This window comes from Biomphalaria glabrata, chromosome 2 (assembly GCF_947242115.1).
Source record: "Biomphalaria glabrata chromosome 2, xgBioGlab47.1, whole genome shotgun sequence".
NCBI lineage: Eukaryota > Metazoa > Mollusca > Gastropoda > Planorbidae > Biomphalaria > Biomphalaria glabrata.
The window spans coordinates 19,654,417-19,671,107 of record NC_074712.1 but is presented as its reverse complement, the minus strand read 5'-3'; the positions used below and the strand labels follow the sequence as shown (position 1 = coordinate 19,671,107).

Here is a 16,691-nt window from a genome sequence, read left to right as displayed (position 1 = left end):
TCAGTCGGTACAGGTCGTTAAAATAAGTCACTCAGTCAGTACAGGTCGTTAAAATAAGTCACTCAGTCAGTACAGGTCGTTAAAATAAGTCACTCAGTCGGTACAGGTCGTCAAAGTAAGTCACTCAGTCAGTACAGGTCGTTAAAATAAGTCACTCAGTCAGTACAGGTCGTTAAAGTAAGTCACTCAGTCGGTACAGGTCGTTAAAGTAAGTCACTCAGTCGGTACAGGTCGTCAAAGTAAGTCACTCAGTCGGTACAGGTCGTTAAAATAAGTCACTCAGTCAGTACAGGTCGTTAAAGTAAGTCACTCAGTCAGTACAGGTCGTTAAAATAAGTCACTCAGTCAGTACAGGTCGTCAAAGTAAGTCACTCAGTCAGTACAGGTCGTTAAAGTAAGTCACTCAGTCGGTACAGGTCGTTAAAATAAGTCACTCAGTCAGTACAGGTCGTCAAAGTAAGTCACTCAGTCGGTACAGGTCGTTAAAGTAAGTCACTCAGTCAGCACAGGTCGTTAAAATAAGTCACTCAGTCAGTACAGGTCGTCAAAGTAAGTCACTCAGTCAGTACAGGTCGTTAAAGTAAGTCACTCAGTCAGTACAGGTCGTTAAAATAAGTCACTCAGTCAGTACAGGTCGTCAAAGTAAGTCACTCAGTCGGTACAGGTCGTTAAAATAAGTCACTCAGTCGGTACAGGTCGTCAAAGTAAGTCACTCAGTCAGTACAGGTCGTTAAAATAAGTCACTCAGTCAGTACAGGTCGTTAAAGTAAGTCTTTCAGTCGGTACAGGTCGTTAAAGTAAGTCACTCAGTCGGTACAGGTCGTTAAAGTAAGTCACTCAGTCGGTACAGGTCGTTAAAGTAAGTCACTCAGTCAGTACAGGTCGTTAAAATAAGTCACTCAGTCAGTACAGGTCGTTAAAGTAAGTCACTCAGTCGGTACAGGTCGTCAAAGTAAGTCACTCAGTCAGTACAGGTCGTTAAAATAAGTCACTCAGTCGGTACAGGTCGTCAAAGTAAGTCACTCAGTCGGTACAGGTAGTTAAAATAAGTCACTCAGTCAGTACAGGTCGTTAAAATAAGTCACTCAGTCAGTACAGGTCGTTAAAGTAAGTCACTCAGTCGGTACAGGTCGTCAAAGTAAGTCACTCAGTCAGTACAGGTCGTTAAAATAAGTCACTCAGTCGGTACAGGTCGTCAAAGTAAGTCACTCAGTCGGTACAGGTCGTTAAAGTAAGTCACTCAGTCGGTACAGGTCGTTAAAGTAAGTCACTCAGTCGGTACAGGTCGTTAAAGTAAGTCACTCAGTCAGTACAGGTCGTTAAAATAAGTCACTCAGTCGGTACAGGTCGTTAAAGTAAGTCACTCAGTCAGTACAGGTCGTTAAAATAAGTCACTCAGTCAGTACAGGTCGTTAAAATAAGTCACTCAGTCGGTACAGGTCGTCAAAGTAAGTCACTCAGTCGGTACAGGTCGTCAAAGTAAGTCACTCAGTCAGTACAGGTCGTTAAAATAAGTCACTCAGTCAGTACAGGTCGTTAAAGTAAGTCACTCAGTCGGTACAGGTCGTTAAAGTAAGTCACTCAGTCAGTACAGGTCGTTAAAATAAGTCACTCAGTCAGTACAGGTCGTTAAAATAAGTCACTCAGTCGGTACAGGTCGTCAAAGTAAGTCACTCAGTCAGTACAGGTCGTTAAAAAAAGTCACTCAGTCAGTACAGGTCGTTAAAGTAAGTCACTCAGTCGGTACAGGTCGTTAAAGTAAGTCACTCAGTCGGTACAGGTCGTTAAAGTAAGTCACTCAGTCGGTACAGGTCGTTAAAATAAGTCACTCAGTCAGTACAGGTCATTAAAGTAAGTCAATCAGTCAGTACAGGTCATCAAAGTAAGTCACTCAGTCGGTACAGGTCGTCAAAGTAAGTCACTCAGTCGGTACAGGTCATAAAGTAAGTCACTCAGTCGGTACAGGTCGTTAAAGTAAGTCACTCAGTCGGTACAGGTCGTTAAAGTAAGTCACTCAGTCGGTACAGGTCATCAAAGTAAGTCACTCAGTCGGTACAGGTCGTCAAAGTAAGTCACTCAGTCGGTACAGGTCGTTAAAGTAAGTCACTCAGTCGGTACAGGTCATCAAAGTAAGTCACTCAGTCGGTACAGGTCGTCAAAGTAAGTCACTCAGTCAGTACAGGTCGTTAAAATAAGTCACTCAGTCAGTACAGGTCGTTAAAGTAAGTCACTCAGTCGGTACAGGTCGTTAAAGTAAGTCACTCAGTCAGTACAGGTCGTTAAAATAAGTCACTCAGTCAGTACAGGTCGTTAAAATAAGTCACTCAGTCGGTACAGGTCGTCAAAGTAAGTCACTCAGTCAGTACAGGTCGTTAAAAAAAGTCACTCAGTCAGTACAGGTCGTTAAAGTAAGTCACTCAGTCGGTACAGGTCGTTAAAGTAAGTCACTCAGTCGGTACAGGTCGTTAAAGTAAGTCACTCAGTCGGTACAGGTCGTTAAAATAAGTCACTCAGTCAGTACAGGTCATTAAAGTAAGTCAATCAGTCAGTACAGGTCATCAAAGTAAGTCACTCAGTCGGTACAGGTCGTCAAAGTAAGTCACTCAGTCGGTACAGGTCGTTAAAGTAAGTCACTCAGTCGGTACAGGTCGTTAAAGTAAGTCACTCAGTCGGTACAGGTCGTTAAAGTAAGTCACTCAGTCGGTACAGGTCATCAAAGTAAGTCACTCAGTCGGTACAGGTCGTCAAAGTAAGTCACTCAGTCGGTACAGGTCGTTAAAGTAAGTCACTCAGTCGGTACAGGTCATCAAAGTAAGTCACTCAGTCGGTACAGGTCGTTAAAGTAAGTCACTCAGTCGGTACAGGTCGTTAAAGTAAGTCACTCAGTCAGTACAGGTCATCAAAGTAAGTCACTCAGTCGGTACAGGTCGTCAAAGTAAGTCACTCAGTCGGTACAGGTCGTTAAAGTAAGTCACTCAGTCGGTACAGGTCGTCAAAGTAAGTCAATCAGTCGGTACAGGTCGTTAAAGTAAGTCACTCAGTCGGTACAGGTCATCAAAGTAAGTCACTCAGTCGGTACAGGTCGTTAAAGTAAGTCACTCAGTCGGTACAGGTCATCAAAGTAAGTCACTCAGTCGGTACAGGTCGTTAAAGTAAGTCACTCAGTCGGTACAGGTCGTTAAAGTAAGTCACTCAGTCGGTACAGGTCATCAAAGTAAGTCACTCAGTCAGTACAGGTCGTCAAAGTAAGTCACTCAGTCGGTACAGGTCGTTAAAGTAAGTCACTCAGTCGGTACAGGTCGTCAAAGTAAGTCACTCAGTCGGTACAGGTCGTCAAAGTAAGTCACTCAGTCGGTACAGGTCGTTAAAGTAAGTCACTCAGTCGGTACAGGTCGTTAAAATAAGTCACTCAGTCGGTACAGGTCGTCAAAGTAAGTCACTCAGTCGGTACAGGTCGTTAAAGTAAGTCACTCAGTCGGTACAGGTCGTCAAAGTAAGTCACTCAGTCGGTACAGGTCGTCAAAATAAGTCACTCAGTCGGTACAGGTCGTCAAAGTAAGTCACTCAGTCGGTACAGGTCGTCAAAGTAAGTCACTCAGTCGGTACAGGTCGTCAAAGTAAGTCACTCAGTCGGTACAGGTCGTCAAAGTAAGTCACTCAGTCGGTACAGGTCATCAAAATAAGTCACTCAGTCGGTACAGGTCGTTAAAATAAGTCACTCAGTCGGTACAGGTCGTCAAAGTAAGTCACTCAGTCGGTACAGGTCGTCAAAGTAAGTCACTCAGTCGGTACAGGTCGTCAAAGTAAGTCACTCAGTCGGTACAGGTCGTTAAAGTAAGTCACTCAGTCGGTACAGGTCGTCAAAATAAGTCACTCAGTCGGTACAGGTCGTCAAAGTAAGTCACTCAGTCGGTACAGGTCGTTAAAGTAAGTCACTCAGTCGGTACAGGTCGTTAAAGTAAGTCACTCAGTCGGTACAGGTCGTCAAAGTAAGTCACTCAGTCGGTACAGGTCGTCAAAGTAAGTCACTCAGTCGGTACAGGTCGTTAAAGTAAGTCACTCAGTCGGTACAGGTCATCAAAGTAAGTCACTCAGTCGGTACAGGTCGTTAAAGTAAGTCACTCAGTCGGTACAGGTCGTTAAAGTAAGTCACTCAGTCGGTACAGGTCGTCAAAGTAAGTCACTCAGTCAGTACAGGTCGTCAAAGTAAGTCACTCAGTCAGTACAGGTCGTTAAAGTAAGTCACTCAGTCGGTACATGTCATCAAAGTAAGTCACTCAGTCGGTACAGGTCATCAAAGTAAGTCACTCAGTCGGTACAGGTCATCAAAGTAAGTCACTCAGTCGGTACAGGTCGTCAAAGTAAGTCACTCAGTCGGTACAGGTCGTCAAAGTAAGTCACTCAGTCGGTACAGGTCGTCAAAGTAAGTCACTCAGTCGGTACAGGTCGTCAAAGTAAGTCACTCAGTCGGTACAGGTCGTCAAAGTAAGTCACTCAGTCGGTACAGGTCGTTAAAGTAAGTCACTCAGTCGGTACAGGTCGTTAAAGTAAGTCACTCAGTCGGTACAGGTCGTTAAAGTAAGTCACTCAGTCAGTACAGGTCATCAAAGTAAGTCACTCAGTCGGTACAGGTCGTCAAAGTAAGTCACTCAGTCGGTACAGGTCGTTAAAGTAAGTCACTCAGTCGGTACAGGTCGTTAAAGTAAGTCACTCAGTCGGTACAGGTCGTTAAAGTAAGTCACTCAGTCGGTACAGGTCGTTAAAATAAGTCACTCAGTCAGTACAGGTCGTTAAAATAAGTCACTCAGTCAGTACAGGTCGTTAAAGTAAGTCACTCAGTCGGTACAGGTCGTCAAAGTAAGTCACTCAGTCAGTACAGGTCGTTAAAGTAAGTCACTCAGTCAGTACAGGTCGTTAAAGTAAGTCACTCAGTCAGTACAGGTCGTCAAAGTAAGTCACTCAGTCAGTACAGGTCGTTAAAGTAAGTCACTCAGTCGGTACAGGTCGTTAAAATAAGTCACTCAGTCAGTACAGGTCGTTAAAGTAAGTCACTCAGTCGGTACAGGTCGTTAAAGTAAGTCACTCAGTCAGTACAGGTCGTCAAAGTAAGTCACTCAGTCAGTACAGGTCGTTAAAATAAGTCACTCAGTCGGTACAGGTCATCAAAGTAAGTCACTCAGTCGGTACAGGTCGTTAAAGTAAGTCACTCAGTCGGTACAGGTCGTTAAAGTAAGTCACTCAGTCGGTACAGGTCGTTAAAATAAGTCACTCAGTCAGTACAGGTCGTTAAAATAAGTCACTCAGTCGGTACAGGTCATCAAAGTAAGTCACTCAGTCGGTACAGGTCGTTAAAGTAAGTCACTCAGTCGGTACAGGTCGTTAAAGTAAGTCACTCAGTCGGTACAGGTCGTTAAAATAAGTCACTCAGTCAGTACAGGTCGTTAAAATAAGTCACTCAGTCAGTACAGGTCGTTAAAATAAGTCACTCAGTCGGTACAGGTCATCAAAGTAAGTCACTCAGACAGTACAGGTCGTCAAAGTAAGTCACTCAGTCAGTACAGGTCGTTAAAATAAGTCACTCAGTCAGTACAGGTCGTCAAAGTAAGTCACTCAGTCAGTACAGGTCGTTAAAATAAGTCACTCAGTCGGTACAGGTCATCAAAGTAAGTCACTCAGTCGGTACAGGTCGTTAAAATAAGTCACTCAGTCGGTACAGGTCATCAAAGTAAGTCACTCAGTCGGTACAGGTCGTCAAAGTAAGTCACTCAGTCGGTACAGGTCGTTAAAGTAAGTCACTCAGTCGGTACAGGTCGTTAAAGTAAGTCACTCAGTCGGTACAGGTCATCAAAGTAAGTCACTCAGTCGGTACAGGTCATCAAAGTAAGTCACTCAGTCGGTACAGGTCGTTAAAGTAAGTCACTCAGTCGGTACAGGTCGTTAAAGTAAGTCAATCAGTCGGTACAGGTCATCAAAGTAAGTCACTCAGTCGGTACAGGTCATCAAAGTAAGTCACTCAATCGGTACAGGTCGTTAAAGTAAGTCACTCAGTCGGTACAGGTCGTTAAAATAAGTCACTCAGTCGGTACAGGTCATCAAAGTAAGTCACTCAGTCGGTACAGGTCATCAAAGTAAGTCACTCAGTCGGTACAGGTCGTCAAAGTAAGTCACTCAGTCGGTACAGGTCGTTAAAGTAAGTCACTCAGTCGGTACAGGTCGTTAAAGTAAGTCACTCAGTCAGTACAGGTCGTTAAAATAAGTCACTCAGTTGGTACAGGTCATCAAAGTAAGTCACTCAGTCAGTACAGGTCATCAAAGTAAGTCACTCAGTCAGTACAGGTCGTCAAAGTAAGTCACTCAGTCGGTACAGGTCGTTAAAGTAAGTCACTCAGTCGGTACAGGTCGTTAAAGTAAGTCACTCAGTCAGTACAGGTCATCAAAGTAAGTCACTCAGTCAGTACAGGTCATCAAAGTAAGTCACTCAGTCAGTACAGGTCGTCAAAGTAAGTCACTCAGTCGGTACAGGTCGTTAAAGTAAGTCACTCAGTCGGTACAGGTCGTCAAAATAAGTCACTCAGTCGGTACAGGTCATCAAAGTAAGTCACTCAGTCGGTACAGGTCGTCAAAGTAAGTCACTCAGTCGGTACAGGTCATCAAAGTAAGTCACTCAGTCGGTACAGGTCGTTAAAGTAAGTCACTCAGTCAGTACAGGTCGTTAAAGTAAGTCACTCAGTCGGTACAGGTCATCAAAGTAAGTCACTCAGTCGGTACAGGTCATCAAAGTAAGTCACTCAGTCGGTACAGGTCATTAAAGTAAGTCACTCAGTCGGTACAGGTCATCAAAGTAAGTCACTCAGTCGGTACAGGTCATTAAAGTAAGTCACTCAGTCAGTACAGGTCGTTAAAATAAGTCACTCAGTTGGTACAGGTCGTTAAAATAAGTCACTCAGTCGGTACAGGTCGTCAAAGTAAGTCACTCAGTCGGTACAGGTCGTTAAAGTAAGTCACTCAGTCAGTACAGGTCGTTAAAGTAAGTCACTCAGTCAGTACAGGTCGTTAAAGTAAGTCACTCAGTCAGTACAGGTCGTTAAAGTAAGTCACTCAGTCAGTACAGGTCGTCAAAATAAGTCACTCAGTCAGTACAGGTCGTTAAAGTAAGTCACTCAGTCAGTACAGGTCGTTAAAGTAAGTCACTCAGTCAGTACAGGTCGTTAAAGTAAGTCACTCAGTCAGTACAGGTCGTTAAAGTAAGTCACTCAGTCAGTACAGGTCGTTAAAATAAGTCACTCAGTCAGTACAGGTCGTCAAAGTAAGTCACTCAGTCGGTACAGGTCGTTAAAATAAGTCACTCAGTCAGTACAGGTCGTTAAAATAAGTCACTCAGTCGGTACAGGTCATCAAAGTAAGTCACTCAGTCGGTACAGGTCGTCAAAGTAAGTCACTCAGTCGGTACAGGTCGTTAAAGTAAGTCACTCAGTCAGTACAGGTCGTTAAAGTAAGTCACTCAGTCAGTACTGGTCGTTAAAATAAGTCACTCAGTCGGTACAGGTCGTTAAAGTAAGTCACTCAGTCGGTACAGGTCGTTAAAGTAAGTCACTCAGTCAGTACAGGTCGTCAAAGTAAGTCACTCAGTCAGTACAGGTCGTTAAAGTAAGTCACTCAGTCGGTACAGGTCGTTAAAGTAAGTCACTCAGTCAGTACAGGTCATCAAAATAAGTCACTCAGTCAGTACAGGTCGTTAAAATAAGTCACTCAGTCAGTACAGGTCGTTAAAGTAAGTCACTCAGTCGGTACAGGTCATCAAAATAAGTCACTCAGTCAGTACAGGTCATTAAAGTAAGTCACTCAGTCAGTACAGGTCGTTAAAGTAAGTCACTCAGTCGGTACAGGTCATCAAAATAAGTCACTCAGTCAGTACAGGTCGTTAAAGTAAGTCACTCAGTCGGTACAGGTCATCAAAATAAGTCACTCAGTCAGTACAGGTCATTAAAATAAGTCAGTCAGTACAGGTCGTTAAAGTAAGTCACTCAGTCAGTACAGGTCGTTAAAGTAAGTCACTCAGTCGGTACAGGTCATCAAAATAAGTCACTCAGTCAGTACAGGTCGTTAAAGTAAGTCACTCAGTCGGTACAGGTCATCAAAATAAGTCACTCAGTCAGTACAGGTCATTAAAATAAGTCACTCAGTCAGTACAGGTCGTTAAAGTAAGTCACTCAGTCGGTACAGGTCGTTAAAATAAGTCACTCAGTCAGTACAGGTCGTCAAAGTAAGTCACTCAGTCGGTACAGGTCATCAAAATAAGTCACTCAGTCAGTACAGGTCGTTAAAATAAGTCACTCAGTCAGTACAGGTCGTTAAAGTAAGTCACTCAGTCAGTACAGGTCGTTAAAGTAAGTCACTCAGTCAGTACAGGTCGTTAAAATAAGTCACTCAGTCAGTACAGGTCGTCAAAGTAAGTCACTCAGTCGGTACATTTCATCAAAATAAGTCACTCAGTCGGTACAGGTCGTTAAAATAAGTCACTCAGTCAGTACAGGTCGTTAAAATAAGTCACTCAGTCGGTACAGGTCATTAAAATAAGTCACTCAGTCAGTACAGGTCGTTAAAATAAGTCACTCAGTCAGTACAGGTCGTTAAAATAAGTCACTCAGTCGGTACAGGTCGTTAAAATAAGTCACTCAGTCAGTACAGGTCGTTAAAATAAGTCACTCAGTCAGTACAGGTCGTTAAAATAAGTCACTCAGTCAGTACAGGTCGTTAAAGTAAGTCACTCAGTCGGTACAGGTCGTCAAAATAAGTCACTCAGTCAGTACAGGTCGTTAAAATAAGTCACTCAGTCAGTACAGGTCGTTAAAATAAGTCACTCAGTCAGTACAGGTCATCAAAGTAAGTCACTCAGTCGGTACAGGTCGTTAAAATAAGTCACTCAGTCAGTACAGGTCGTTAAAATAAGTCACTCAGTCGGTACAGGTCATCAAAGTAAGTCACTCAGTCGGTACAGGTCGTCAAAGTAAGTCACTCAGTCGGTACAGGTCGTTAAAGTAAGTCACTCAGTCGGTACAGGTCGTTAAAGTAAGTCACTCAGTCAGTACAGGTCGTTAAAGTAAGTCACTCAGTCAGTACAGGTCGTTAAAATAAGTCACTCAGTCAGTACAGGTCGTTAAAGTAAGTCACTCAGTCAGTACAGGTCGTTAAAGTAAGTCACTCAGTCAGTACAGGTCGTTAAAATAAGTCACTCAGTCAGTACAGGTCGTTAAAGTAAGTCACTCAGTCAGTACAGGTCGTTAAAGTAAGTCACTCAGTCAGTACAGGTCGTCAAAGTAAGTCACTCAGTCAGTACAGGTCGTTAAAGTAAGTCACTCAGTCAGTACAGGTCGTTAAAGTAAGTCACTCAGTCGGTACAGGTCGTTAAAGTAAGTCACTCAGTCGGTACAGGTCGTTAAAGTAAGTCACTCAGTCAGTACAGGTCGTCAAAGTAAGTCACTCAGTCAGTACAGGTCATCAAAGTAAGTCACTCAGTCAGTACAGGTCGTCAAAGTAAGTCACTCAGTCAGTACAGGTCGTTAAAGTAAGTCACTCAGTCAGTACAGGTCGTTAAAGTAAGTCACTCAGTCAGTACAGGTCGTTAAAATAAGTCACTCAGTCAGTACAGGTCGTCAAGGTAAGTCACTCAGTCGGTACAGGTCATCAAAATAAGTCACTCAGTCTGTACAGGTCGTTAAAATAAGTCACTCAGTCAGTACAGGTCGTTAAAATAAGTCACTCAGTCAGTACAGGTCGTTAAAGTAAGTCACTCAGTCGGTACAGGTCGTCAAAATAAGTCACTCAGTCAGTACAGGTCGTTAAAATAAGTCACTCAGTCAGTACAGGTCGTTAAAATAAGTCACTCAGTCAGTACAGGTCGTTAAAATAAGTCACTCAGTCAGTACAGGTCGTTAAAATAAGTCACTCAGTCAGTACAGGTCGTTAAAATAAGTCACTCAGTCAGTACAGGTCGTTAAAATAAGTCACTCAGTCAGTACAGGTCGTTAAAATAAGTCACTCAGTCAGTACAGGTCGTTAAAGTAAGTCACTCAGTCGGTACAGGTCGTCAAAATAAGTCACTCAGTCGGTACAGGTCATCAAAGTAAGTCACTCAGTCGGTACAGGTCATCAAAGTAAGTCACTCAGTCGGTACAGGTCATCAAAGTAAGTCACTCAGTCGGTACAGGTCGTCAAAGTAAGTCACTCAGTCGGTACAGGTCATCAAAGTAAGTCACTCAGTCGGTACAGGTCGTTAAAGTAAGTCACTCAGTCAGTACAGGTCGTTAAAGTAAGTCACTCAGTCAGTACAGGTCGTTAAAGTAAGTCACTCAGTCAGTACAGGTCGTTAAAGTAAGTCACTCAGTCGGTACAGGTCGTCAAAGTAAGTCACTCAGTCGGTACAGGTCGTTAAAGTAAGTCACTCAGTCAGTACAGGTCATCAAAGTAAGTCACTCAGTCGGTACAGGTCGTTAAAGTAAGTCACTCAGTCGGTACAGGTCATCAAAGTAAGTCACTCAGTCGGTACAGGTCGTTAAAATAAGTCACTCAGTCAGTACACGTCGTTAAAGTAAGTCACTCAGTCAGTACAGGTCGTTAAAGTAAGTCACTCAGTCGGTACAGGTCATCAAAGTAAGTCACTCAGTCGGTACAGGTCGTTAAAGTAAGTCACTCAGTCAGTACAGGTCGTTAAATTAAGTCACTCAGTCGGTACAGGTCGTTAAAATAAGTCACTCAGTCAGTACAGGTCGTTAAAATAAGTCACTCAGTCGGTACAGGTCGTTAAAATAAGTCACTCAGTCGGTACAGGTCGTTAAAATAAGTCACTCAGTCAGTACAGGTCGTTAAAGTAAGTCACTCAGTCAGTACAGGTCGTTAAAGTAAGTCACTCAGTCAGTACAGGTCGTTAAAGTAAGTCACTCAGTCAGTACAGGTCGTTAAAGTAAGTCACTCAGTCAGTACAGGTCGTTAAAGTAAGTCACTCAGTCAGTACAGGTCGTTAAAGTAAGTCACTCAGTCAGTACAGGTCGTTAAAGTAAGTCACTCAGTCAGTACAGGTCGTTAAAATAAGTCACTCAGTCGGTACAGGTCGTTAAAGTAAGTCACTCAGTCAGTACAGGTCGTTAAAATAAGTCACTCAGTCAGTACAGGTCGTTAAAATAAGTCACTCAGTCGGTACAGGTCGTTAAAATAAGTCACTCAGTCAGTACAGGTCGTTAAAATAAGTCACTCAGTCAGTACAGGTCGTTAAAATAAGTCACTCAGTCGGTACAGGTCGTTAAAATAAGTCACTCAGTCGGTACAGGTCGTCAAAGTAAGTCACTTAGTCGGTACAGGTCATCAAAGTAAGTCACTCAGTCAGTACAGGTCGTTAAAGTAAGTCACTCAGTCGGTACAGGTCGTTAAAGTAAGTCACTCAGTCGGTACAGGTCGTTAAAATAAGTCACTCAGTCAGTACAGGTCGTTAAAATAAGTCACTCAGTCAGTACAGGTCGTTAAAATAAGTCACTCAGTCGGTACAGGTCGTTAAAATAAGTCACTCAGTCGGTACAGGTCGTTAAAATAAGTCACTCAGTCAGTACAGGTCGTTAAAGTAAGTCACTCAGTCGGTACAGGTCATCAAAGTAAGTCACTCAGTCAGTACAGGTCGTTAAAGTAAGTCACTCAGTCGGTACAGGTCGTCAAAGTAAGTCACTCAGTCGGTACAGGTCGTTAAAATAAGTCACTCAGTCAGTACAGGTCGTTAAAGTAAGTCACTCAGTCAGTACAGGTCGTTAAAGTAAGTCACTCAGTCGGTACAGGTCGTTAAAGTAAGTCACTCAGTCAGTACAGGTCGTTAAAGTAAGTCACTCAGTCGGTACAGGTCGTCAAAATAAGTCACTCAGTCGGTACAGGTCGTTAAAATAAGTCACTCAGTCGGTACAGGTCGTTAAAATAAGTCACTCAGTCAGTACAGGTCGTTAAAGTAAGTCACTCAGTCGGTACAGGTCGTCAAAATAAGTCACTCAGTCAGTACAGGTCATCAAAGTAAGTCACTCAGTCGGTACAGGTCGTCAAAGTAAGTCACTCAGTTGGTACAGGTCGTCAAAGTAAGTCACTCAGTCGGTACAGGTCATCAAAGTAAGTCACTCAGTCGGTACAGGTCATCAAAGTAAGTCACTCAGTCGGTACAGGTCATCAAAGTAAGTCACTCAGTCGGTACAGGTCATCAAAGTAAGTCACTCAGTCGGTACAGGTCATCAAAGTAAGTCACTCAGTCGGTACAGGTCATTAAAATAAGTCACTCAGTCGGTACAGGTCGTCAAAGTAAGTCACTCAGTCGGTACAGGTCATTAAAATAAGTCACTCAGTCGGTACAGGTCGTTAAAGTAAGTCACTCAGTCGGTACAGGTCGTTAAAGTAAGTCACTCAGTCGGTACAGGTCGTTAAAGTAAGTCACTCAGTCGGTACAGGTCGTTAAAGTAAGTCACTCAGTCGGTACAGGTCGTTAAAGTAAGTCACTCAGTCGGTACAGGTCATTAAAATAAGTCACTCAGTCAGTACAGGTCGTTAAAATAAGTCACTCAGTCGGTACAGGTCGTTAAAATAAGTCACTCAGTCGGTACAGGTCGTTAAAGTAAGTCACTCAGTCGGTACAGGTCGTTAAAGTAAGTCACTCAGTCAGTACAGGTCGTTAAAATAAGTCACTCAGTCGGTACAGGTCGTTAAAATAAGTCACTCAGTCGGTACAGGTGGTTAAAATAAGTCACTCAGTCGGTACAGGTCGTTAAAGTAAGTCACTCAGTCAGTACAGGTCGTTAAAGTAAGTCACTCAGTCGGTACAGGTCGTTAAAGTAAGTCAGTCAGTCGGTACAGGTCATCAAAGTAAGTCACTCAGTCAGTACAGGTCGTCAAAGTAAGTCACTCAGTCGGTACAGGTCGTTAAAATAAGTCAGTCAGTCGGTACAGGTCATCAAAGTAAGTCACTCAGTCAGTACAGGTCGTCAAAGTAAGTCACTCAGTCGGTACAGGTCGTTAAAGTAAGTCAGTCAGTCGGTACAGGTCATCAAAGTAAGTCACTCAGTCAGTACAGGTCGTCAAAGTAAGTCACTCAGTCGGTACAGGTCGTTAAAGTAAGTCAGTCAGTCGGTACAGGTCATCAAAGTAAGTCACTCAGTCAGTACAGGTCGTCAAAGTAAGTCACTCAGTCGGTACAGGTCGTTAAAATAAGTCAGTCAGTCGGTACAGGTCATCAAAGTAAGTCACTCAGTCGGTACAGGTCGTCAAAGTAAGTCACTCAGTCGGTACAGGTCATCAAAGTAAGTCACTCAGTCAGTACAGGTCGTCAAAGTAAGTCACTCAGTCAGTACAGGTCGTCAAAGTAAGTCACTCAGTCGGTACAGGTCGTTAAAGTAAGTCACTCAGTCAGTACAGGTCGTCAAAGTAAGTCACTCAGTCGGTACAGGTCGTTAAAGTAAGTCAGTCAGTCAGTACAGGTCGTCAAAGTAAGTCACTCAGTCAGTACAGGTCATCAAAGTAAGTCACTCAGTCAGTACAGGTCGTCAAAGTAAGTCACTCAGTCGGTACAGGTCGTCAAAGTAAGTCACTCAGTCAGTACAGGTCGTCAAAGTAAGTCACTCAGTCGGTACAGGTCGTTAAAGTAAGTCAGTCAGTCGGTACAGGTCATCAAAGTAAGTCACTCAGTCAGTACAGGTCGTCAAAGTAAGTCACTCAGTCAGTACAGGTCGTTAAAGTAAGTCACTCAGTCGGTACAGGTCGTTAAAGTAAGTCACTCAGTCGGTACAGGTCATCAAAGTAAGTCACTCAGTCGGTACAGGTCATCAAAGTAAGTCACTTAGTCAGTACAGGTCGTCAAAATAAGTCACTCAGTCGGTACAGGTCGTCAAAGTAAGTCACTCAGTCGGTACATGTCGTTAAAGTAAGTCACTCAGTCAGTACAGGTCGTTAAAATAAGTCACTCAGTCAGTACAGGTCGTTAAAATAAGTCACTCAGTCGGTACATGTCGTTAAAATAAGTCACTCAGTCGGTACAGGTCATTAAAGTAAGTCACTCAGTCGGTACATGTCGTCAAATAAGGTTTAACATAAATAATCATTGATTTAAAAAATTAAAACAAATTGCCAAAAGTCATACTAAGTGATGAGTTTCTTCTTTGCTTTCAATGTAACGGAGCCGTTGGACGGTCTGTCAGATTTAATCTAACGCTGTTATCAAGGTTCGGCCACCCTCTCCGCATGCTAGATGAACTTTTTGTTTTATTTCTGCTGTTACTGTAGAAACATGACAGAACAGAGGCGTTACAGGATAAAGTCGCAAGCTCCACTCCAAACACTCCTTATTTTCCCATCCTGGGACCGGCCTTTTTGCTTTCTTTACGCTACTCTTGTGTGTTTCCTTCAACTATGTAGGAGATTTGATCTTCGTCCATTCTCACTTCACTCTTAGGTGCTACCGCAAGTTTTATTCTCTTCTGTCAAAGTGTCGTGTGAGATCTGCGAGGTCTTTCCATTGTGTTCTTTAGCTGCCTCTATCTCAAAATCAACCTTCAGGTGAAAGACAAAACAATGTTTAAGTTTTTACGTTGATTGTCAACAAAGTACAGTGATTCAGAGTAGGGCCTACCCATTTTATTTTATACAGTGACTCAAAGTAGGGTTTACCTTATTTATTTTAATGCCTAAACTCTGTTGCTACATTTTATAACTAATAATATTTTCATCAAATAAGAGGATATTGGACTCCGGTTGTTGGTAAACCAGAATGGTACGTGGGTCATTTGCACATTAAGGAAGGGTACCATCAACTGACCATACGCATCAGCCTATATTTTATGTGCTACATTTATGGACTTGGTAAGAAGTTGTCCTACATGAGTCCAACAAACTATCTGATGGAGCCTATCAACGCGGTAAGATCGTAAAGAAAAGTTATAGTTTGTTCAAAAATGTAAGCCGTGTGATTGTCAAAAGAGTTGAGCCGAAGGCTCTTCGAACTCTAGTCGTGTAAGCCTGCTTGAACAAACCGTTCTGTCTGGAAGAGGTCCAAGTCAATGTGTATGTAAGCTTGCTTGAACAAACCGTTCTGTCTGGAAGAGGTCCAAGCCAATGTCTATGTAAGCCTGCTTGAACAAACCGTTCTGTCTGGAAGAGGTCCAAGTCAATGTCTATGTAAGCCTGCTTGTACAAACCGTTCTGTCTGGAAGAGGTCCAAGTCAATGTCTATGTAAGCCTGCTTGAACAAACCGTTCTGTCTGGAAGAGGTCCAAGTCAATGTCTATGTAAGACATTGCTATTTCCGACGCATCTGGCACTTCGGACGCATTGATTAGAAATACATGGTCGAAGGCCAAGCACACCGGGAACCTCCGCCATTTTTCTATGTTGTACCAAGCTAACCGTGCAGGACTCGCCATTAGTGTAACGATCCCTTGAGGAACGGCTCATGGATTATCGACAGGGACGTGGAAGCTCTCTTTCAACTCCGCACCGTGCAATGGGAAAGCTCTCGCATTCCCTTGGACACTCCCACAGGAATTTTGTTTTGCTGTTCATTTAGCCTAATCACTTCCTCAAGTAATCGTTTCCACCCGAGTGCCAAGTTGAGGCAGAATAGCGTACCCGCGTAACCTTCACTGCCGTTAGGAGAACTAATAATAATTGTGGCATTGGAATAGATGTAATAATTTAAATTTATTTTAAAATGATTAAGTTTCGGATTAAGGGGGACCACTCATTATTTTATATGTCTTAAATTTTTCATGTGTAGTCTTTCTTGCAGTTGAAACACGATATTTTTCATTTATCTATTTTTGTATATCTTTTTCTTTCTTAGATTTTATAATTTGAAATAAATGTCCTACTTTAGATTAATCATCTTTGAAACTCTTTGCAACGTCGATGTGATGAGTATTAAGTTAAAATAAGAAACTTGACGGTTATAAATTGTAAATTGGTGAACAATGAGCGTGTGATTTACTTCAAAACTGCTTGCATTAACTAAGTTCAATAATTAACACTGGCAAGTGACACCTGCAAGCAATAGACGCAAGCAGGTAATACAGGATTGAACTATTTCCCCTTTCGAGCCTGTTGTCACCTAGATAGTGCAAGGCATCCATCCAACGTCTAAGTTACTCTATCGCCTAACTTTTGAAAGACTTAGAAATCGTTTTCACTAATTCAGTTTACAGAGTTCATTCTAGGTATTTCGCCTAAAGTCATGTTATTGAATGTTCCGATGACCATTTGTTATTGAGAAGTAAATTTTGTGATTTCATTATGAGCTCACACTTCACATTTGAAACCTTTTCCCCAGCCGTGTACACATTTAGCTGCGACCATGGTACCTGGTGATTTCTGGGACAATGACTGTGACCATCGCACAGACGAGGAGTATCCTGACGGACTTGGTGGGTTACACGTCCATCTGTCCATCCATCAATCTTTCTACCATCGAAACAATGAATTAGAGTCATCTCTGTAGCTATACCATCATTCAATCAGTTTTACTTTCATACAATCAAATATAAATTTATCTTCATCTGTTTTTAAATCAAAACACCAGTCTGTAAATCTATGTTCTCACCTGTCCAGATGTTTATCCTCTGTACCAGTCTGTATAATCTTGTGCTTTATCTTTGCTTTGATAATTTACTAATAATGAAACATTTTAA

The 16,691-nt window shown here is 42.6% G+C and overlaps 1 protein-coding gene across 4 annotated transcripts in view; it reads left to right on the top strand.

The window, feature by feature from the left end:
• LOC106055865 (uncharacterized) overlaps positions 1–16,691 on the top strand; it is a 133,379-nt gene that overhangs the window by 43,235 nt on the left and 73,453 nt on the right. For all 4 annotated transcript variants that reach the window (XR_008776467.1, XR_008776468.1, XR_008776469.1 and 1 more), the window contains exons 12-13: positions 14,747–14,927; positions 16,334–16,427. Coding sequence is in view for 1 of the 4 variants with exons in the window: in XM_056019591.1 (XP_055875566.1) it covers positions 14,747–14,927; positions 16,334–16,427 (275 nt within the window). In the remaining 3 variants the exon portion in view is untranslated. The remainder of the gene's footprint in view (positions 1–14,746; positions 14,928–16,333; positions 16,428–16,691) is intronic.